The 24,519-nt window shown below is 36.5% G+C and overlaps 4 protein-coding genes and 1 long non-coding RNA gene across 5 annotated transcripts; 3 read left to right on the plus strand and 2 right to left on the minus strand.

Annotated features, from left to right (window-relative positions):
- Window positions 1-1,005: 1,005 nt before the first annotated feature.
- Window positions 1,006-2,151, plus strand: LOC118438800. Its single transcript, XR_004837072.1, has 2 exons — window positions 1,006-1,141; window positions 1,804-2,151. It is a non-coding gene; the product is annotated as an uncharacterized LOC118438800 (long non-coding RNA).
- A 3,401-nt stretch (window positions 2,152-5,552) lies between these two features.
- On the minus strand, window positions 5,553-7,643 carry LOC110859529. Its single transcript, XM_022108492.2, has 7 exons — window positions 7,459-7,643; window positions 6,943-6,996; window positions 6,748-6,835; window positions 6,620-6,659; window positions 6,297-6,510; window positions 5,880-5,905; window positions 5,553-5,749 (listed from the first exon to the last, which is right to left on the minus strand). The coding sequence occupies exons 1-7, from the start codon at window positions 7,602-7,604 to the stop codon at window positions 5,679-5,681; spliced, it is 639 nt and encodes a 212-aa protein (XP_021964184.1). The 5' UTR covers window positions 7,605-7,643; the 3' UTR covers window positions 5,553-5,678.
- A 2,294-nt stretch (window positions 7,644-9,937) lies between these two features.
- Window positions 9,938-11,090, plus strand: LOC110859536. The gene is made up of 2 exons (XM_022108498.2): window positions 9,938-10,159; window positions 10,653-11,090. The coding sequence occupies exons 1-2, from the start codon at window positions 9,938-9,940 to the stop codon at window positions 10,941-10,943; spliced, it is 513 nt and encodes a 170-aa protein (XP_021964190.2). The 3' UTR covers window positions 10,944-11,090.
- A 3,196-nt stretch (window positions 11,091-14,286) lies between these two features.
- Window positions 14,287-15,789, plus strand: LOC118438758. The gene is made up of 3 exons (XM_035859481.1): window positions 14,287-14,610; window positions 14,653-14,881; window positions 14,954-15,789. The coding sequence occupies exons 1-3, from the start codon at window positions 14,287-14,289 to the stop codon at window positions 15,787-15,789; spliced, it is 1,389 nt and encodes a 462-aa protein (XP_035715374.1).
- Window positions 15,790-22,185: 6,396 nt separating this feature from the next.
- On the minus strand, window positions 22,186-23,930 carry LOC110859567. Its single transcript, XM_022108532.2, has 5 exons — window positions 23,730-23,930; window positions 23,521-23,635; window positions 23,294-23,394; window positions 22,830-22,988; window positions 22,186-22,457 (listed from the first exon to the last, which is right to left on the minus strand). The coding sequence occupies exons 1-5, from the start codon at window positions 23,826-23,828 to the stop codon at window positions 22,347-22,349; spliced, it is 585 nt and encodes a 194-aa protein (XP_021964224.1). The 5' UTR covers window positions 23,829-23,930; the 3' UTR covers window positions 22,186-22,346.
- Window positions 23,931-24,519: the final 589 nt, after the last annotated feature.

A 24,519-nucleotide genomic window follows, 5' to 3' on the forward strand; every position in this document is an offset into this window, starting at 1 on the left:
ATACAATCTCAATTGTAAATTCAAGGTATTTAAGGTAGAATTATCGGATCGTGTGGATGACATTTTTTAAGTGATTTAGTCACAAGCATTCAGCGTTCAAATGTTCCCTTCTTCAGGTGTTAAAGTGTTAAAATGCTAATTTTATTAAATAAATTAAATAAATTCTGAATAAGTAATAAAGTCAAATTTAACAAATTTAAGATTTCCACAATTTGCAACAAGAAATGGCAAATATTTTATTCTCTTTGCATACATATTTGTTATCAACATAAAAGTGCGCAGACACTGTATGTCTGCCCGTCAGCAGGATAACGGGAGAACGGATCGAGATAATCGAAATCGGTTTTCGATATGCAAATGACCCCAGGGTGAGGATCCCATACTTTTTTGCGGTCAAGCGGACCACCCCCTCGTCCACAGGGGGTGTGGTCGGGGAAAAATGAGATTTTTTGCAATTTAATCCAGAGATGCAGATCCAGAGAAGTGTTCCAATACATATGTACTAAATACATGCATACGATAATAAAAATTGTTACACGTAAATGCATATGTAGGTATAATAGGTACATGGTCAAGCCATTTAAATAAAAATATTATTAGGTAGGTAATGTATATAAAAATGGATCTAATTTTAATACCTCAAACAAAATTATGCATCTATTGAATTAAGCTGCAACTATTAATGTTGAGATTATCTATGCAAAACTAGTTTATGTATAACCTTAGTAGTAAAATTGAGATATCGTGCATTTTTTGTTAAACAATGTCTACAAAAATGTCTCTAACTTAAATGCATCGACCATAGTGCTCCTTGATCAGTACATATGTATGTTTAGAAGAGCATAGTTCACCTAAGTTCCTTGTTTACTACCCAGTAACGCAATTATACCGGGGTGGAAAACTACCAAACTAATGACAAACTAATCACTTTTATGACGGAAGTGGTATCAATTAGTACCCAAATCGAAGCCTATCTTGCTTGACCGACTGCCCCATAAAAGCGATTTTACTCTTCAGTACAGCAATCATTCACTCTTCGTCTACATCTTCAAACTTGCAAACATTTCGGAAACTTATATCCTGTTAGAGCGTGGTCATAAAATCCCTAAACATGAAGCTCTTACTGGTTTTCACCATTTGTGTAAGTCCGAAATATTTTACAAGTCTATATAAGGGACATCTCTGAGCGTATACTCTCCAATTTTGAGCAACAAAATATTCCCAGTTTATCACAATTTAATTGGCATGAAATTTGCAAATAATACCATCTCTGAATGGGCACGTTTGGCAGAGACATTTGTATCCGAAGAGGTGAAAACGCAGTAAATTTGGAAACTGTAAAGTGTGTCAAAGTCAGGAGGACGTGTTTTCTCCTCTTCGGATGCAAACGTGTCCATCGGGTGATCGTCTCGTTTCAAAATTTCATATTAATCAAATTTGTGATAAATTGGGAATATTTAGTTTGCTCAAAATCGGAGAGCATAAGCTCGGAGAACTCAATTATAAATAAAGGGTGTTGATTTAATTCGTCCCGATTTCTCTTACCAATATTTGAAAATTTGCAGCTAAAAACGAGTGAAAACTTCGAGGCATTTTTTTACTGTTGCTGATTAGATTTTCGGAAATTTGTCAGTATATTGATCATTTTTCCTTTTTACTTTGGGCCAGTGTTCATATATTTGTGCATGGTTCCAAAAAACTTTCAGGGCTAATTAAATGAACACCATTAATTGAAGTAAATGTAATCATGTATAAAATCAGAGTTCTCAGAATTAATATGTAGAACCTTTCTCCTTTTTTAAGATTGTATTGGTCCAATGTCTTGTTCCATCTTTGGCGGAAGAGGTTTCTCGTGAGGAGAGGAAAGTAAAACCGAACTCGCCCGGAACCGGGAGTGGGAGTCCTCCGCGTCAAGCTACGACAGCGGGCCCCAGTCGTTCCCGACTCCCGCCACAACCCGGTCCACCCCCAAACCGCCCACTTCCTCCACTTCCTCGCCCAAGGCCGGATTCTCCTACTTTAGGCGGCAATCACTGATTCAATTCAAAGTTTCTAAAAATTGAATCCATTTCAAATCCCAAAATTTTTAAAAGACTTTGTAACCCAATTTAAAAATTTGAAAAACGTAATAAATCCATATTGAAATCTTAACCTTAAATAAACCTTAAATGAAGTTAATATATTGACGAATATCTGCTAAATGCATAAAATTTACTGCCACTTTTTACAAAAAATAACATTTATGTATGCATATCACTGGTTTTTACGTGACTCTGGATAATGGAACGACAGATTTTGTACCAAAATCGTTAAAATTGATATGTGAGATTTAGGAGCGCTTCACATTTTATTGTCGAACTACCAGGTTTTCTCTAGATTCTTTCTAAAATCGTATTGTAAGTTATTTCCCCGGGTGTGGTGGGTCGCCTGAGATGAATGACGTCGTTTATTTAATTCCAGTTCCTCCACAACTGGAAGGTATTTCTGCGAACTCAATATTTTCGAGAGGTTTGTAACACCTCTTCTTGTTCATCCAAACATGAATGAATTTTTATAATTTTTTCCACACTTGAGCATGAACATCTGGGGGACATTGTCAGAAAAAATTAGTACCGAGAAAGCAACACCAAGAAAGTTTCAGCAACTTTTGTGCGTGAGTATGAGGATCTTTTGCTGTGGTCAGGAACTTTATTAACACTATGTATATGAAGAAATCCTTATTACATACCTTGAGGCGTAATAACCCAGAAATGGAGTGTCTCCTTGAAATAAATAAATCAATCATAAGTGAAACGTAAGAGAAACCACTATAGTTTGCACGATTAGGGAGTGGACGAATTAGAGCTTTTATACTGCGATAAAGATAATCAATTGGTGTAATACTAATGCAAACTTCTGGAACACATGAGGTAAACATAGAAAAGTAGAGTTTCCCAACGGGTTCGAGTCGTTATCGGGTTTTTATCGGGTTCGGGTTCGGATTCGGATTTACCTTCGGATTATCCGAAAACCCGATTCAAAATTGAGCGATAAGATTTAAGTCCCAATAAGTTTTTTTTAAACATTACGAGTTGTTTAAAATAAGTTGTGATTCAATTAATGGAACGTTCATAAAATATGTAACCAAACTTTAATAATTTCTGAGTCTTCCTTTACCATTCCATGTACACATGACGGGATAGAAATTTTAACCTGGGAAAGATTGGCAACCTTATCTAATTCTTTCTGCCTTTCTATCTTGAGTTACATATTTTATGACGGTTCAACAAATATTATGACAATGGTATATAATATACCCATGGGTGATGGATAATAGTAGGGGTGGAAACAAAAGTTTATGCAGTAGAAGGCTGGTTTCTTTTTTGACAAAAAATAGAAGTTCTAAAATTGAAGCTCAAAGTTGTGATTTGTTATTACTAGTTGAGCCATAGTTGGAAAACAAATTCATTAATACACAAATGAGCTTATGAAATTATTTTATGCTTATCGGGTACTTATCGGGTTTTGGGTTCGGGTTCGGATAGAGCTTATCGGGTTCGGGTTTGGGTTCGGATGAAGGATTTCGTACCCGTTGAGAAACACTATAGAAAAGGTACCTGACTGCTCCCCGAGTGCAGGATACCCACCATGTTTTTTTCAGAATTTATTAACAATGGAACCTATTTGGAAGCTACACTGGGATTGTGTTAGTGACAGTTATGTCAAAAAATCAAGCCAAAAATTAGGAGTCACATGAAACTTTCCCTTCTGTTGAAAGACCGCTTTAAAAAAAACCTGAGGGTCAAAGTTCGAATTCCTCCCTGGTTCTCCCCCGTGGAGGAAAAAGCAAGAGCAAATGTGCCCAAAGACTGAACTTAACCGCTCGTTCATAATTTGTAAAAAAATTCATTAATCATTGAACATTTATTCATTATTCACTATTCATTTCATTCAAAATTTCAATTTCAAAATTTCAATCAGAATTTCTCAACTTTCCTTATGAATTAAACATTGAGAAAAAAATTAGTGATGAAAAAATATTCATTCACACGAATTGAATAGATATTCATTCAATATTCACTTATTAAAAAATCAGAATAAAATCATCATTTAATATTCGTTCAATCTGTGAATATTGAGACAATAATTTATTTATTCATCAGTAAATGAATGGATGTGAACATGTACATATGGATAGAAGCAAATTATTTGCAGGTCCCTAATCATCCATTGCAACAATTCTACTTGGTTCCAGTAAAGTAACCCCATTCTCCATTACAACAGGGCTTGGCTGAAGTTGAGGAGGACTAGAAACACTTTTAATTACTGGTTGTGGAACTTGACCATCAGTCGGGGATCTATAATGCCGGGTATTCGGAGTTAATGATGAGACCTGGGTTTTGGTTCTGGGTGGATCCCTTGTTTCTGAAAAACGACAAATTTTTATTTACAAAAATTCTTCTGGCAATTGCGTATTCGACCTACCAGTTCCAATGACTGCAATAAACATGATTATTGCAGTAATAATGATGCAGTGTGTAGAATTCATATTTGCGAAGAAGGTGAATACAACTGGAGCGACCTAACTTGACCAGACGCTTAAATATATATGCTCGTATGTGTGCTGCATTTTGTATTATTAATTGTTAAATAATTACCACATCCGGAATCTAATCTACCTCATTAACGAAATGTGGTTGAGAGTGGAACAGTAATTAAAACCATAATTAGATTTAAGAAAGTCGAAAAGCATCCCTACGAGCAATAAACTGGTGCCGTTTGGATACTGGCACGTTCTTTTTTCTTGTACAAATACGACATACGTATTTCTCAATTGGTACCAATCAGGTACTAATTGAGGTATGTATACCTGATTCTACTCAAAGTGGAGTAAAAAACTGGAACACACAACCAGAAGGTAGAATAAAATCAAGGGCTGTGTAAAACTTTCCCAAAGTTGTTTAAAATTTGTTCACTGGGTAGCTAAAATTTGCATAACGTTGAATATCGGTTGCGCAATACTCTTTTTTACTAACCTTGAGTAAATTGTACTCATTTTTATTTTGAGTGTATTATCTGGTCACGATACTATCGTGACCAGGTCCTGGTGCTGCCGGTCCCACGGTCTGGCATGTGGGCACGTCCACATTCGCCCTTATCGACGGATACCCACTGGGCTTGCGGGTCATTTAGGGCCGAATGCTTAACGATGGTGGCCCTTTGTAAGCCATCGGTGACAGAATTCCTTGATTCCACTCCTCCCCCTCCTCCTCTGCGTCGTAATTTTATGATTCGGTGCATAATTTGCGTCCGTTTGTTGTAGCAAATGAGACTCAAAGTAATTCCTGAGATAGTGGATGAGAATAAGGTCATCAAAACTATGAAAAAAGTAGCTGGCCGGTATGTTTCACCTCCCACCACCTTCCCCTAGTTACGCCGCTGTTTACGCATTCTGCTGAATGCGTAGCAGCGACGCAATGTAGCATGTACACTACACTGTTTTAAGACTTAAAATTCATGATTATTTCATACGCTATCCAAATAAATGAAAGGTGGTTTTAAAATCGAAATAATTAAATATGTATCTGCAGTTATTTATCTTGCTTTTTATTTATTTGAATATTGGATCAAATTGTTTACACATTGTGTATAACTTGTGTTAGGGATACTATAATTTGTGTTTGATTTAGCTTCTCTTTTTAATTGATGCTGATATCCGCACAGTTCCGGAAGGTTTGGGCTGGAGCTGCAGTATAGCAATTGTTCCAGTCTGCAGAAAAATGAACAATTATAAAAAGATTTACTCTTAAAAATATGCGACTTGTAAATTGATGGGAAGTCCATGAGTTAGAATGATGATCTTTAGAATGATTTGTTGTATAAGGGATTTAATGAATTACCTGGCGCTCCATTAGGATATGAGGTCCTAAAAAATTATGTGATTAGTCTTTTTAGAATTTAAAAAATTCTGTGTCTGCTACATAAATACACGTTCACATTCATTCAATATTCAAAAATTGAATGATTATTGAATGAACAATGAAGCAGTGGAATAATTAATAAATATTTTTTCTTTTACAAATTACATATGAATGAGGAATAAATATCTTTCTCAAGGCTTTGAATGAATGAACTTTGAATGCATAAATATTTTTTTTAAATTCAAGGTCTGCTACATGGATCAATTTAGGTCCAAATTGACTCATATAGTTTACGCTATACGCCAAATAATACAACAATCTAACATTTTTGAGCCTCATTGTATGAACTGTCGTCATCTTAATTTTATCTTTGGATTTATCTAAGGGTGTTCATACCTGTAAGTCCACCGGAGGGTGCACCTGCTGCACCTAACTCCTGCTGGGAGCTGGAGGCGGACGGTGACAATGTCATTTGGTGGGGCAGGGTTGTCGAACGGGATGCAGACTTGGTATTCTCCTCTCAACGGCTGCGAGGCGGAGACAACTGGAAGGAGGTTGAAGCAGTTATCGGTCTCTTGCTCCTGGGCACAAAGCTCCATTTGGAAGTGACCTAAATACAAGAGAAAACGATTCCTAAACATTAAGACACGCTCTTAATAATCCTGTAAAGTCACGCAGGAAACCTTATTTTTAATAATGCTAGAACAAGACGTTCTTACCAAAATGGGCGTTGTCAAGGCCGGCTTTGATTTCAATTATCTAAAAAATATGTTTGGTGAGCTTATAATTACTTAAATTTTAACCGGTTTTAGCTAGCCATTTAATATATATTGAAGCTACTGCTTACCGATCCGGAAGTATAATTCCCGGTAAGAACGCCTTTGTCGTAAATACCACCTTGGGAAGCGTCGTAGTTACCAGCGGCCTCTCCACACCTTGATTAAAACAAATAAGCTAATTTTGGTTTTTAAAAAATTATAAAACTTCATAACCAGAAGCTTCTTGTTTTTTAAAAACTAATATTCTATAAGCGCCAGCTCACCTTCCACACTGACTGTATTGGAGGTCCTGATGAACATTGTTGCACCAGACTCCTCTGAAAGATTAATTTATTAATTACCGAAAAAAATATAGTCAGCATTGAATTGACTCACGATAGATGTCTCCCAACGTATGCTCACAGATTTTGACCAAATTAGCATCAATCGATCACAAATATAATTAGTATCAAATTTGCAAATGGCAGTATCTGCGAATGCTCAGGTTTAGCGGAGATATTTTCATAAAAAGAGGGGAAAACGCACCCCAAGGCTGGCAAATTTTAAATTTTCTCAATTTGCTGTGGATTTTTCAAGCTTTGGATGCAAATGTCGTCGCAAAACCTGCGCATTGGCAGATACTTCCATTTGCAAATTTCATGCTAATTATATTTATCATCCATTGACGCGACTTTGGCCTAAATTTGTGAGCATGTGTTGGGAGACCTCCATTGTCAGTAATCCAAATACAGCGTAACTTATTTTAGATATGTAGCATACCTTGTCACTGGCTTACTTACTTGTTATCATACCAATAAGGTGGATTGTAGGGGAGATTGGGGTCCAAATGGATGGAGGTCCTGGCCAAGGGTGTCATGAGGTAGCCATGAGGTTCCACATAGCCAAGGGCTAAGGCAAGAACGATAGCAATTGCAACAGGCTTCATTTTTGTGATATTTAGTTATTTATGATATAGTATGAAATTTATGACACGTACGATGCCGTATTTATACTAGGTAGTTTGAAGTGGTTGTTATATATTATCTGAAAAATGTGTTATTCTTCAGTCATCCATCATGTTGTAATATTATTCTTATTTTTCTTAGGTGGGGCTATAGTTACGTAAAAAACACCTAAGTATGCATTCAACACGGTTTTAGAAGCGACCAAAAGCCATAACTTTGCCATTTCTTGACCGATTTTAATGAAGTGTCCTTAGTCAATTATGGCAAAGTCATATTTTTGAATGTAGAGAAAAGTCCACACATAATATTTCCAGGAAACCAAACAAGTTAACATACACTGCCGAGCAAAAGTCATGGGCGAAGATTTTTCATAAACTTCAAATCTCAAATTCTCAACAATGTATTTACATTTCGACTAAATTATCAATAAGTTGGCCTGCAGTAATTTATTTTCAATTAAAAGTTACAAATTAACTTTTTAAGCAAAAAAGGATTGTTTAGCTGAGACAAGAAGTGCGATTAAAAGATGAAAATAAATCACCATCAGAGCAAGGATTCGTATTTTAGACATCGCATCCCTCGGATTAATTTCTTCGTGCAAATTGTAATTTATAAATATCTAGGTAAATGAATAAACATACAAACAATCGAATTTGTAAGATTTCCCGGCTTGCTTAGTACTCCTGTAAATTTCTCGCCATTGCATAATCATAACCAAAAAATTTAGTAAAATATCTTTCTTCATACTACTTGAATCAAATTTATATAATTACACTCTTAGAAATCGGGTTACGATTAAATATAACCAAAAAGTAAACATATAAGACTCTACCGCCTTGGTTATAAATTTGTCATCGAGTGGTTACAATTGTCACCGATTAATTATAAAGTTTCACCGGCTTGGTATTAAATTGTCACCAGAGCTAATAAATTTATAATCAGTTGGTGACAAATTCATAACCATGGCGGTCGAGTCATATAGATACGTTTACTTTTTGGTTATAACCGCAACCTCATTTCTAAGAGCGTACGAAACCCAAGAAATTATTCCTAAAGCGGTGATGTTAGGAATACGAATACTTTCTCTAAGAGTGGTTTATTTCCAAATTTTAATCGCACTTCTAGTCTCACCTAAGCAATCCTTTTTTCGAGCTTAGTTTCTAATTATAATTTGCACTCAGTGCAATTGCACACGGTGCAATGTTTACGAAACTCAAATCGCATGATGATCTGACTTTATCAATCTTGTACCAAGTTCTCATTTGGCACTTGGTTGGCACGTCGTGTCGGAATGTTATGAAGTATTTCAACACTTGGTCCACACTGGTGCAAAGTCGTGTGCAAATTTGATTGTTCTTTACAAAATGATCCATCAAATAGGTAAATATTACATACATTCAAGCATACTGCTAAATGATGTTGTGGCACTTGAATTACTTAATTGAAACGTCAGAATTAATCATTTACACACTGCATGTACATACGTACGTACACTGCATATACGTACTTATTTACATACCTGTATATCAAATATTTGTGAGTTGGATCGCAATTTAACTCTTATCAAGTAGGTAATTAATTATCAGTTTTATTGTATAATGTATATTTAAACTAGCCTATAAGCCCGTCTTAAAAACGGCCGACATACGTGTATATACATAGGATAGGCAATTATGATAAGGAGTACTGAACTCCCGAACTGGTGTGGTGTAATCTAAAACGAAATTAAAATTTCAGGGCAAACATCAAATACCTATGTTCAGTAATGCAGGGTGGTTTAAATGTCAGGTTCCAATGGAAAATTTTTAAATAGGAAGAATTCGTAAATTTCCAGTAGTTATAGATTTGGGATTTGGGATTGAGATTTTTATTAATTTTTATCATAAATTATGGAACACTGATGACAAAATTCTTAAAATATTGAATTTCAAAGACAAAATTTAGATAACGAAGGGAGATTTCCGAAGTTTGTCTATTGAAAATTTGACCTTCTAACCTGACATCTAAACCAACCTGTACGTAAGGTCGATGTATTTATGGTTTTAAGCAATATTTAATGTTGCTAAGGATCGGTTTTAACGCTACGAAGGAAATTTTATAACGTTGCTAAGGACTTTTTTAACCTTGCTAACGAAGTTTTTAGTGTTGCGATGTCACAGAAAATTTGACGGGACGGACTTTCCTAAATTATAATATAGATCTTTAAATTTGCGTAACCAACCAACTGCTTGGAGAAGTATGTACCCATAAAGATAAAATTTTCGTGATCACACTTTCTATCAGTGTAATGACAGGTATAAAACTACGGTTCTGGATGTGGATTACATCAGTCGTTCGCAGAGGGTCCTCCAGCTTGCTTTTTTTAGAGAAACTAATTAAGAACGAATTTCCAGGAAACATGAAGCTCTTCGCAATTGTCCTGTTGGCCATGGTGGGGTCTGCGTTGGGGGGCGTCGTTACTTTCGAGAGATGCGGCGGCGTAGGAACTCTTACGCAGCTAAGAGTAGAAGATTGTGAAGGATCAACTTGCCGTCTGGTAAGAGTTGAAGGAAAAGGAGTGTCCATTAATTGCGCAACTTTTGGGAATTTTTTAATTTAGCGAATTTTGAAGGCACTTCATAACAAATAAAAAGAGTTGAAATTTCTACTTTAACTCAGGCTGCATAAACATTTTTGTTGTCCGTGGTTTCTCATTAGGGGGTGATGCAAGGATGATTTTTTTTTCGAAAGAATCAAAAGTTCGGGAATGGCATGCAATTTTGCCATGGTAACTAGCTAAATTCATGGCAAAATTGCATCTAATTTCTGAACTTTTATTTTAAAAAAAAATCATGCTTGCATTACCGCCTTAGAAGAAACCACGGACAACAAAAATGTGTATGCACCCTGAGTTAAAGTAGAAATTTCAAGGCTTTTTAACTGCCTTCAAAACTTGCTATTTTTGAATTTTTTTTAAAAAATTTCCCAAAAGTTGCCTAAACAAAATGGTTATGCACCCTGACTTAACTCTAATTTGACCAATTCTTTAGAATCCTGGCACCCCATATGTAGCTGAAGGAGACCTGATCCCGAGCAGCGCCTCCAGCCAACTGCATCTCAAGGTCACAACTACTTATTTCACTGGAGAAGTAACTATTATCGATACGAACCTGGACAACTCATCCGTCCAGCCAGGACAAACTTACACTATCAGATTCACCATTGTTCCAAATGATGTCTTGGCCGGAAGTACGCTTCCCATTAGGGCGACAATTTCAGACGTAGCTACTGCACGTGTAGAGATTTGTGCTCACTTCCAAGTCTTTGTAAATTTTCCCTAAATTAAACACATATCATCCTGTTTTCTAGTTTTCCGAAATTCCAAAATACCAAATGACTTATTGTAATTAGTAATTAATTTATGATTAATGAATCTTATAAATTTAAATTTAAAACGATTAAAATATTTTAGTTCTCAAATTAACAAACTGCTAATTGTGCCATGGAGTTGACACCAATTTGTCAAAACTGATAGATTTTAACACTTGCATAAAGGCCGAAATGAAATGAAATACTTGTGGATTTTGGCAAATCTAATGAATAGGTGGCAGTTAAAATTATTACTGAAATAATTTGCAATGTGGTAATTTGTCCGTGTCTAACAAGGGACACTCACGACCTGTCGTTTGAGTCCAGGGAACGCACTATGTTTTTAGAATCTACTAGGACCCCAGATGAAGGATTCATTCATATTTCCGTGTAAAACTCATATTTGGAGACATGGCGTGGCGCCAAATTCGCCAAATTTGATGGTTTTTTCATTTTAAAACCGCCGTAACTTTTGAAATCCTGGACGGATTTTCAAAATTTTTGGCAAAAATCATGACAAGGAGTTCAACTTTCGTATTCTATGAAACTTTTTCCAAAATTATCGCTTTTAACTTTTCGCAAAATTTCGAAATTTCGGGTTCGTCGAACAAATGCTAAAAATATCTCAAAAATTAAAATTTTTTTCTCTAAAATTTCGACTTTTCTGATCATTTTGAGCATAAAATTTTAAAAATCCGACATAAACTGCAAAAGTTATGGGGGTTTGAAATTGGTCGAAAATGCAAATTTTTAAGTTTGGCGCCACGCCATGGCGCCAAATATGAGTTTTAAACGGAAATATGAATGGATCCTTCATCTGGGGTCCTAGTAGATTCTGAAAAACATAGTGGGTACCCTGGACGCAAACGACAGGTCGTGAGTGTCCCTTGTAAGTATGCGCATAGATCATTATGTCAGAGATGTTGGTATTAGAGAGCAGAGGTCGACGCCGCCGATCCCACGCCGCCGCGCCGCCATACGCCGAAGCATTTTACGCGCCGCCGCCGCCGAAAAATTTGACTTCCTACCCCTTTAACATTGTGGGTCCCGCCGACGCCACCGAAAAATCACCAGAAACTGGCGCCGCCGCCGTCGAAAATTTATCGGCGTCGACCTCTGTTAGAGAGTAGTTATTAATAACAGTTCGTAAAAAAGTGGTCCCATTAAATGTCAATCCATTTTTTAACGTATGTATTTCGCATGCGTTTCCTGTGGTCGGTTTTCCCACGGCCCCTGGGTGGATTGCATCACTTTCTCCGGGAGAGAGCAACCACTCACCACCTGTTTACCAGCAGGGGCCGCCGGCGCAGCATCTATTAGCATATGCAAAATTGCATTCTGGGGGTGGAATTATAAATGCCGTAACCTGCTTACTTTTAACTTACGCTATCAAAATAATCCCCACATGGTGCATGTCGGATCATATCTCATTCATTGAAAATTGGTCGGTAAACTTGTTTATGATTTATTTATTGCCAGAAAGTTTTAAATAATAAGTACATTATTTGCATACTTGCAACCATATGTCAATAGTCTGGGTGAGTATGTAGGGTAATTTTTATATTACTTATTTCCCAAATAATACGTAGAACCAATCTTGCATCAGAATTTAGTATGTCACATATTAATTTTGCTGGTACATAGGTAATCCCTCAAAAATATACATGTCAATTATTCTATTGTATTAGTAATTTAACATTACATATCAATGCGAATTATATATGATAAATTTAGAAATTGCTCATATTAAATAAATACAATTTAAATTTAAAGAGAATTAAATCATTTAAATACCAATAATTTCTAATCATTAATAATTGCTAATCCTACTTGGCTCGGTGTTAGTACGGGGTAGGTATCTCCTACATCATGAATGCATATGGGTATGCTAGGCGTGATGTCACTAATCTGCTCCACTACCCGAACAGCTGTGTTCCGTGGCTCTGGTGGCAGCAAAGTGATGGGAGATCCATGTAGAGCACCCAATCTCTACGTGATGAGTCCGAAACTCAACAGAGATATATGGTATAGAGCCTAGGACGACGTCACCTGTGGTAGAACAAGCTAATCGCTTGAACAGGGAAAGACGGTAAATAGGTTCATTTTCATTTTCATTTTCTGCAATGATGTCATAAATATTATTTGCTACTGTTCAGGTTCCTAATATGTAGGAATATGAATGTATTTGGAGTTGGAATATGTAGATTGCATTGTTTTGTCAGTCTGCATTTAAGATGCAGATTTAGCGCAATTTACATAGGTATTTCAGTAGAAACATGCAAATCAATGTATATGCGGAAGTGATGGCAGGTATGTTACGCTGCATCGCTTTCACATCTTGCAAACTCATCTTATGTAGATTCAGTTGTCCAGTTTTGCAGTTTTCTAAACAGGTAAAATGGTAGTAAGTTATGTATGCATGTATTTGTTCCAATGTTGAACAAACAACGGTATTTATGTAACTTACATAACTTGCATAACTTGCAAATAGATTTATTTTTAGTTGGAAAATGGAATGTATTAGTTAGCATACACGGGTGCTTTTCCGTCCGCTCTGCAGTATAAAGGTAGCCACGGACCAGAGCCCGCGTAACGCCCATTTAATATTTTTGTAACACAGGGTTGTTCTGCACAAGAGTGAATCGCAAGTCTCAAATTGCCTCAAATGAGAAATTGAGATTGCAAAATTATTAGTATCAAATTACCCATAGGAATTGTATCAGTTTGCCAATAAGAAATAGTTGTATCACAATACCCCATATTAACCATTAATAATAGAAATAGTTTCATGCAAGTTTGTATTTACTAATGAATTAAACCAGAAATAAACCAGTTACTATTAATTTAAAATTAACCAATTGAAGTTGTCTACGAATCATTTACACAACATAGAGCTTTATGCTAGAATTTGGTGCACAGTAATTCAAGTTGTGCTACACTTCAACATACACACACTCATAATTAACTAACGTGAATTTACAACTCACGCACCTCTAAGGAATTTACTTACGATTAAAAACATGGTCTCACGAACGGTGCAATTATAAATAAAATTAATAATTGTGAACATACATATAATCGATATAAGTGAATTTCTTCGTGGTGATAAAATTATCAAACATCCAAATTGAGTGACTTAAGTGTTAGTTAGCGCAGTATTTAGTTTTTCGTGAATTATTAGTGCCAAGTTCAAAGAGAAAAATTGTTCTTGCTACATTGGATCGATTCTTTAGTCATCCAAAAACCACTGGAACTGCAAAATCATTAAAATCTCTAATCGATGCGACAAACCGATGTATCCGATCAATGAAATTAATGGGATACAAGAAAGATAAGTCAATTGAACCAATTTATGTGCATCAGATTTTGAGTAAACTGGATCCTTGTGCAAAAGATTTATGGGAGCATACATTGAAAGATAAGGACATGCCTAGTTTCGATGAATTATGTGAATTTTTGGAACGCCATGCTAGTGCATTGGATGAAAACCCTCAACAACAAAACAAACCCAAAGTTAATGTGTATCATACCCAAACACAACAACCTGTCAACAAGTGCGTGCTAGGATGCAATCATTCACATCCAGTCTTCAAATGCAGGAAGTTTCTGGATGGCAATGTCGAGCAACGTTGGGTTATGGCAAGAAGTTGCAAATTGTGCTTTTGTTGTTTACGTGAACAGCATGGACAATCAAATTGTGTTGGAAATTTTAAATGCAAAAAATGTAACAAAGCCCATAATTATTTGCTTCATATTGAAAATGCTCAACAGAACCGAAGAGAAGATCGACCACAACAAGTTTATCATACAAATGTGCGTCGTGATGCTTCTCCTGATCGTCGAGATTCAAGACCTAATGAAGGAACAAATCATGACGAAAACAATTATATCTATCGAGGAGGAAATCCAGGTAGAAGTGAATTGAACACGGATAGGTCAGATTGACTAACAACCAATGAACAGGCTTGCTTGCCAATTATAGCAACAGCCAGAGTAAATGTGAAAAATAATTTGAATGAAAATGTGAATTGTCGTGTGTTACTGGATAATGCATCAACCAGTAATTTTATAACAGTATCTTGTGCGAAAAAACTCAAATTGAAAAAACGAAAAGCCTATGTACCTATTAATGGACTAGGACAAACTGAACTTGGATGTACAAAGGGTAGTGTAGATGTCACTTTTGGCCCGTATTTTGATGAAACCAAATTGTTTAACATGGAAGCTTATATTGTTCCAAAAATTAGTAAATTACCAATGAAGGAGATTGGCAATAGCGTTGTGAGCCATCTTCCAAAAATTAACCTTGCGGATCCAGAATTTCAAACTTCAGCTGAAATCGATATCTTAGTGGGTGCAGAATTGTACTACGAGATAGTCGATGGAGAAAAGAATATGGATTCTTCAACCAGTCCGATCGCAATCAAGTCACAATTGGGCTGGCTGATTGGCGGCAGCAAAACAACCTCAAAGAGGGAGTTGACAATGTGTCATACTCAAACCAATGAATTGGAAAAATTGAACCATAGTGAAAATACGTTGAAATTAGAAACATTAATGAAAAGTTTTTGGGAATTAGAAACATTGCCAGCCTTACCAATTCTTAGTAATGAAGAGAAATTGTGTGAAGTGCTGTTTAACAAAACTGTGAAAAGAGATTGTGATGGATCATTCATTGTCCAATATCCATTTAAAGAACCAAGAATTGAATTAGGAAGTTCGTTATCAATTGCGATACGACAATTTAAACAAGTTGAAAAACGTTTCCCAATGCAAATCCACCCCAAGTTATGTATGTATCACGCCCTACAACAGTAATACCTTCCATTCGGGATTTTAAACCCACCCCCAATAACGTAGCCAGTGAGGTCACGAACAAAATATTTGGCCGGTAGAGAGTACCTCTTTGCGTACCGTTTTCCCACACAGGCTTTGTCCCTGGCTTGCCAATCGTTATGGAAACAGGTCGGACCCTTAACGATGGGGTCGCTACAGCAATATTTCGTCCCAACTAAAATGGACTGCTCAAAGGAAGTTTTGTAACTGTAGCGATAATTATATCTTCTCCCCTGACAAAATCTATCTCTGGATTTCCAATCATTGAACCAACACTGGTGGCTCGGTGCGTCGTCACAGCAGTAATTTCGTTTCTTCTTATCCGTCATTGCGTAGCTGTGCCTTGTATTGTAACGGAGTCCTCGACATTGTTTGTCCCGCTTTTTCCAATCGTTTCCAAAGCATGCGCCATTCGTGAGGCAGATAATAGTTGCAAGAATTAGTAGGAGGAATGGCGTAGATTTGCCCATTTTGTCTCTATAAAAAGATTCAATAAGCTATTTGTTTAATTATTAAGAGGGAAGATATTACTTCCGAACAGGGTTCGGAAAAACCCAGGGTTTTAATCAAAAATTATAAAACCCATGGGTTTTAATGGGTTTCACCATGTTAATTGGGTTTTATTTGGGTTTTAATGGGTTTTATTGGGTTTAAATGGGTTTTATTGGGTTTTATTGTGTTTAGGTAATGACTTAACAAAAATAATTCGGAATTTGTATGTATTCGGAAATTATTTTTGTTTTATAACAATTGACATCTGTGATTCTAAAGGATGGATAACTTACTTGGGCAGATAATTGGCTAATTTTCAACAAAGAATTAAGAAATTGTGATCTCTTTACACTAGAAAAAAATTTTGAGCGATTAGTTGAAAAGTATTCAAAAAAACTTGTGCATGATTATTTGCCGAACGAAATATTTGTAACATAAATATTTACCGATTAGTAAGTAATTTTAACCTTACCCCTAATATATTTCTACAAGCCTGGCTGGGCTCAGAAATATAATTCAATAATATGGTCCTCAATCGGAAGGCAGGCGCTGTTTGGTGAATCAGTCTCAAATCTGGAATGAGATAAATTCCACTTTTATGTCCAAATTTAAGGGTTTATATTTCAATTCGTCCCATACAGAGGTCGACGCCGACAAATTTTCGGCGGCGGCGGCGCCAGTTTTTGGTGATTTTTCGGCGGCGTCGGCGGCGCAGCGCGGCGTCGCAATGTTGAAGGTATAGGAAAGTTTTCGGCGGCGGCGGCGCGTTAAGGCGTCGGCGGCATATGGTCGGCGGCGGCGGCGCGTAAAGGGGTCGGCGGCATATGGTCAGCGGCGTCGACCTCTGGTCCCATATAAGTTGCATGATGAAATGCGGATTACTTATCAGTGGGATGAAGAACTGCTTAATTATGCTTACCAACCTTGTCAATGCGTAAAAACGACGTATTTGTATACGGCATGAAAAGTAAACCCTGGATTAATATGACAGAAAGTTGCACTGAAGATTGATGGCCTATTTTTCACTTTTGCAATGCTTTCGTACTAAATCTACGTATGTATTAAGGAAAGCCACGAACAAAACAAATATGATCTTGTTGACATAGTACAAAGGATTTCCAAGTAGAAGGATTTGGAATATTTATATGGAGAACTACTTACAATGGAGAGGTGTAAGGTGGTTATCACCGATCGAGACCGTAATTTTAAATTATTCAGACCCAGAAATAAGCGGACCAGTATGTTTTCGCTTTCCTGAGTGGGCATGTTCTCGCCTTTGGCTGAATTTTCAAAAAAAAATTAAGCCAAAATCAGGATTTTAAAAATGCTGTAACTTTTCGAATTTTAACTTTTCAGAAATTAAACCCAATTTGTGTTCAGAATTACATCCCTGAAAACATAAAAATTCATTTAAAAAAATTATTTTCGAAAAATTATCGTTTTTTGGGTTACTAAAAAAATTTTAAAAATGAGTTTTCAGATTTTCAAGGACGTAATTCTGAACACAAATTGGGTTTAATTTTTGAAATCGGATTAAAATTCGAAAAGTTTTAGCATTTCAAAAAAATCCCGATTTTGGCTGAATTTGTTTTGAAAATTCAGCCAAGGGCGTCAACTGACCATTCACTAAAACGGAAAAATTACTTATTTTTGAGTGTGAACAATTTAAAATTAGTCCGGTCGCTATAGGCGATAACCACCTCACACTTCCTCATTGTGAGTTATCTCGTTGACGTGAATTAACTTCAGTGCTCAATGCAGTGCTTGTTTAAGCCATTCCCAGAACTTGATAAGAATATTATATAATATTTTACAATATTATATAATATTATATAAGAATATTATCATATTAGGTCTAGGCATCAGTATGTAACGGAAAGCTGTAAAGGTAAATTCCAACTTTAAAATGCGTTCGTATGTATTTGTACAGGATTTACCCATGATAAAAATATTGGGCTTAATTTTCATGATAAGGCTGGATCGATGATTGATATTAGAGTAGGAATTATTCAATTCATCGATATCCACCACTAATTTTAGAATTTGTAATCAAGTATTTCAGTGTCTGATGATTAATAAACCAAATTGTTTGGTGGGGCAATTACCTTGGGGGGCATTATGAGCTTACAACATGGTGTGCATAGGGACACAGATTTCTCTTGGATGGAATTGCACCATATTTATTTCTTGCATTCTATATGTTAGTATCTCCACTCCTGTTAGGCGTTTCCCCAAAGTTCCAATTTCGAAATTTTGAAAAAATCAAAAGAATTTCTTAACGTCCGGACAATTGGGACCGGACCATACGTATTTATATTGTTACAAGAATTAACAGTGGATTTCTAAAACTAAATACACTGATACTACGGCAATGGAAATTTTAATTCTCAAAAATGAAAGCATTTTGCCGGTAACACTTTACCTGAACAGACTGGGTAGTGTAAAAAAAACCTTGTATTAAAGAGACTTACGTCATATTAGCATTGCATACAAAAAAAAGGTCGTCTTTATTGATTCCCAATTTTAGCCATTACATTTGAATTACAAGTGAACCAAACCTCACATAAGTGAGAAATAGATGGTCACAGGTTCCTAACTATGGTGCCCGTAGTGCAATGGACACCGCACAGACCTGTGCAACAAGTCAGAGAGGAAAACCACAAGGGAAAAAACTCTCTGCCAGTACTGGGAATTGAACCCAGAACCTCCATTCGGCTTGAAGCACAGTGTGATGGGGCCACCACTCGGCCACCACTGCCTGCCATACATACGTATTTAGGATTTATTTAATGGAACGAGTCAACTGACAGATAAGAATTATTTTTGCACTTGTGTTGTGAGACTTATAATGGCCAAATATTTATACGCATGCCAAAAGAAAATTGTAACCTTTGAATCCTTATTTACGTTCTTTTCCGCATAAAAAGGTTATGAATTTGGCCAAATGTATTTTGATTCATTATATTTTTATACTTACCAATTCATGTTACCTAATTTCTGTATTAAGTTCAATTAGTCAATTTGTTTATTTAAGTCGTCACCCAATAACATCTAAAATTAGTGCCAAGTGGCAATATAAATCAACACAATCAAATTATTAATATCGACATGAATCCAACAAATGGCGATAATGCGAGTCAAAAAGTTCCGTTTGCTTTAACATACTTCAATTTATCGCACTTCAAATAATTAAATTTTTGTTTATCATAATTTCTCACAAATTCATTCTCACTTATTAATTCATTCTTGTTACTTCTCACAAATTTTGACAAATGCGAAAACTCACAAAGAACTATCCTATTTAACTCATTGGAAGTTATTGGTTGTCATAAAATGTATGGAAAAATGGGGTTCAGCATTAACGAAATTAAATTTCAAAATTCAAAACCCCAAAATTCACCGAAAATCTCCAACATCTTTCGTTCCAATTTTAATTTTTGCTACTACACTGGTCACTGTCCATTCAAAATTACATCATATTTATCCCAGTCTTCAGGATTTTTCTCCAAATTACTTTGCGGAATAACTTTCCTACTCGCATTTATGAAAAAGATTTCGAAACTCATGTTACAGCTGAGAAGCGCACACGGGCAGAATCCAATTGACTACATTTACACTTTAAAATCCGCCGTCTCTGTAGTGACAATTATAAATTTATATTACATTGTTTTCAAAATGAGGACGGAAATACAAAATCTGTTGCACCATTTGGGTCACATGCAAACTAAAAACTGTTGGAATATTGCAAGAATTTGGGATTGGAGACTTAAAATGGTAACTTGGAACGAAATATTTATGGGGAAATGCGTGGTCTCAACGGACCCGTTCTTGGACCGATCCAGTAATGAACTGAGAACCGAAATGGAACAGAACCGAACTTTTTTAACTGGAACGGGAACCGAACCGATCCGAACCGGGCGGTTCAGGTCCAACCAGTAGTTTTGATATGTAAAAGTTAAAGAAGTCCGCAAACTGAGTTAAAAAGTTCAGTCCGCCCGGTTCGGTCCCGTTCTAGAACCGGAACCGAACCGAGGAGGCAATAAAACATCGGTTCCATTCCCCCTACAGAAAGAACCGGCCGGTTCCGGTTCGGTCAGAACCGAGAACCGTTGAGACCAGTAAGGGGAATGAAGAACCCACCCAATTTTTAAGTAAACCATCTCTCAATTCCAGGTTTGCTGCCTCCCGTTCTTATACAGTTTAAGGATGGTTAGCCAAATCTACGCCATCCATGAGGGGATCCTGACAACACTTCCGCCCAAGCGAAGTTTGATATTTGACACAAGTTTTTATGAAAGCTATGTAAATTTTATGACAACCCAGATCACAAATTCTACTACTGCTTCAATTTACCCCGGCTATTTAGACACCTTCTTGGGTTTGGTGGATATTCTCAGTTCAATTTTTAGAATGCATATTGCCTACGATGTGGACTATCTGTTATTTACTGTAGCTTTAGCGTTGTGGGTTCCCTGTAAATATTTTTCAGAAGTATTGAAGGACGTGGAAAATAAGGATGTCTCCGCTTCCGTGGTTTTGGAGATGTTCGATGACTTGATTATATATTCGGGTTTGTTGAACGATGTTTTTTCCGGATTGGTAGCTCCGTACGTATTAGATGTGGTGTTGTATTATTCCATACATCTGATGGACTTGGTAATCGTGCCGTCAATTATGGAGCGAGCCGCGTTAACAACTTCCATCTTATTCACTGTGGCGACTTTTTATTGTGCGGCGGAATCTTGTGCAACGGTTAGTTTTGGTTAAGAAATTGGGAAAACGAGGAAACAATTTTTTCTAAAAATGAATACGCTTACATAAATTCCTGGCAACAAAATTTTAATGTTTAAGATTTACCGAACGAAGGAATTGTGTGTTTCAGAAATTGTTTTTGAAGTATTTTTTGAAGAAGAAATAGTTAACTTGTTACCACGTTTTGTAACCACGAAGTTTACACATATGTATACTTCATTTAAATAATAAAGGTGTTTCATATTGATTTATAATTTATGTTTGCATTCCAAAGGTTGATAGCTTAAAAAATTGGATTTCCAAGGAAAAAAGGAAGCCAGGTCTTACTATTTTAAAGGATCCCGCATCACTATCATCCGTTCGGCAAGAGGTGGCTGATAACTCGTTGGGACTTTGCGGAGGGAGAATATTTGTTTTAAATTATTCATTAGTTGTCTCGGTAACGTACAATTTATCAATTGAATGAAATAATATGATACAATAATTAATTAATTCTTGTTATTAATCGCTTTGCTACAGGTGGTAAACACAATTTTCACAATTTTCATTCTATGTGTGCAGTTTAAGGTCAAGCCGAATGTTATTGTGTGACTTGAACTGCTCGCTGGAAGAATGTCTGTGAAGCCTTGGGTTCCATTGAAAGAGACAATATTCGAAAACATATAATTTAGAATATAAATATATACGTACAGCACCCAAGCACAAATTTAAACCCGGTCGTATGCTGCGCGTCCCGAGGGCTGTAGCTCTTCCGTAAATTGTATTCATACATCTTGTTTATGTAGGCTTATGCGATATAGAATAACTTGCTTTCCAACCGTACTAAATTCGGTTATGAAAAACCTCTCCGGCGTCAGGAAATAATCATACAATAAAAAATAAAAATACAGATTTAGTTGCAAAACCTTAAACCCGCTTCATATTAAAAATTATCTGACAACGAAATCGTGGTGATGAAAGGATTTGACAATAATTTAAGTTCATCCTACATAGGTCCTCTCCTTGCAAAAAAAGCTTAAAAAAATTGAGAAAGAATCCGGACTTGACCATGGTGGGAAAAATTTATTGTAAATCTCAACGGGCTTTTTTGTAATAAATTTCTTTTATTCAAATTATTGCTCAAAATTAGAGAATTTAAACACAATTTACTACAGCTCAAACAAATTATATTCCATACCAGACAATGCTTACCCCTACAGATCGAATTTTTCAAAAGAAAAGAGTGCCACAAAATGAAGAACACGCATAAATTAATTAATTGAACTGGCCAAATAGTGAAAGAAAAACGGGACATCTTAATCATATTTCACACGATTATTCCACAATTCTGCGCCTACCCCATATGGATTGTATGCAAGAACCTTCTGCTTCGGAACGGGAGAGGAGCTTGTCCGGATTTGTTGCAGCTTTGAAATGGGAAAAATGTGTATAACGGTACATAGCATTATTTCTTTCATAGAATACACTCAGAATAAAATGTAGGCAAATTGCTACTGGGCGGTGTCTATATATGACCTCACCGTTTGGTAGCGATTTGCTATAGAATTGTAGTAAATTTACTACCATCTTGCAGCATTTCCTTACTCCGCTGTTACGGTTAGTCAAAATGTGGTAGTAAATTTACTACAATTCCGTATGAAATCGCTACCAAACCGGTGAGGTCATATATAGACACCGCCCAGTAGCAATTTGCTTACATTTTGTTCTGAGTGTATATTTTCAGATTTAAATTTGATTTCTTCTCAAAAATCTACCAAATTAAATCCAAAATTATGTACCTTTGTGATTATCAACTGCTGCTGGTAAGAGTGAACCATCCAAACTTGAACCAATTCGGGGAGGAGGAGTGCCGGTTGGGTGGTCGAGTAGCCGATGCCACGGAATATGAGGAGGACAGATTGAATTTGCAGCCAGGTTGTCATAAATTCCTCATCTTTCTGCAATAATTGATATAAATAAAGTTTTTTTTTGCCAAGCGTGCCCTTTATCTTGATCTATATTATAAGCTGAAAATGTTTGTCTGCAACGGAAGTGAAAGTAATTTTCCGTGAAGGAAGTAAAAATGGAGAAAGTTTCACTTCCCTCGCCAACAGGCATTTCTAGCTAATTAGATATATAGTAAAAAATGATTCGCTGGAATTATGAACAATCCGACTTAATTTTCACGAAAATCAAATAAGCCCTCGCCCGGCGGGTGACGGGCTTATACGCTAGTTTTAAATAATATGCAATGTTTAATTACCGTTTCCACTGCGGTATACAGCCTGCCATGTAAGTATATCATTGGAACGGTGTAGATCCCAACAATTCCCGCCATCATGATCCGCGTGGTTGGAGTCATTTCTAAAAAATCAAAACAGTTAAATTAAATTGAATTCAATGGAGCAAATCAGGAGATAGATTGCCTGGAATGCAAAATTAAGTTAATTAACAATTTAATTAATTAATGAACTAATTTCCAATTCGTACCTTCACAGGTTTTCTTTTCATCTGCCTTGAAAGCGCTGCAAGCCAAATCCCCATATCCACTTACGATGCTGGCAACATATGCGAAAATGGAGACCAGAACGATGAAATGCGCCACCTGTACGACATACCAAAAGAAATCTCAATTGACGCCATAGAATTTGACTAATCATATGTCAAAATTCAATAATAATTAAAAATTTTGTACGTACCACATTTAAAGCGGCGATGACGTAGACGCCGTTTTCCAACGAAATTAGATCACCCATTCCTCTGCCTTCTTCTACCCCGCTAAAAACTGACATTTCCATGTCCTTGATGTGCTAACGGAAATTGAAAGCTGCCTCCAAGATTATGAAAAAAACTGAGCCTCCTGTCTCAGACGGATACTTCGCACGACTGGAGAGATTTGGATGGAGCATTTCACTTCGGTTAGGACTTTAAGTATTTGGAGTTTGGAAGAAGATCCCTCCTTCCAATGTTGGGATACGTACATGTGTACCTTTGTATGGCTCTAGCATGGGTTTGTATTGTATCTAGTGGTGTCAACGGTCCGGCTCGGATCGGTTCTCAGAAAAACCGGTTTAGAGCCGTCAACCGAAATTCAAGAATAGAAACCGAACCGAACTTTTATAAGTGGAACCGCAACCGAACCGTGACCGAGCCGGTTGTGTTTCCATAAAATGCAATATGTGCCACCAGCACTTGGGATTGTAAGTCAAAATTTCATTTTGGGAACTTTGGGGGTGTAACCAAGTCAAAATCAGATTTAGGGAACTTTGGAGGTATACGTTTGCTCAGCAAATTCGGAGAAGTTTTTCGAAAATATAAAATCACTTCTAATTTAAAAGTCCGGTCAACTGGCTGGCTTGGATCGGTTCTCAAGAACAAAACCGGACCGAACTGGAACCGACTGTTCCGGTTCAGTCAGAACCTGGAACCGTGGGGACCACTAATTGTATCTTGTTTTTATTGAGTAAAAATATTTTGTTATATAAGTCA

Source organism: Folsomia candida, unplaced genomic scaffold, assembly GCF_002217175.1.
Source record: "Folsomia candida strain VU population unplaced genomic scaffold, ASM221717v1 Fcan01_Sc026, whole genome shotgun sequence".
NCBI classification, from domain to species: domain Eukaryota; kingdom Metazoa; phylum Arthropoda; class Collembola; order Entomobryomorpha; family Isotomidae; genus Folsomia; species Folsomia candida.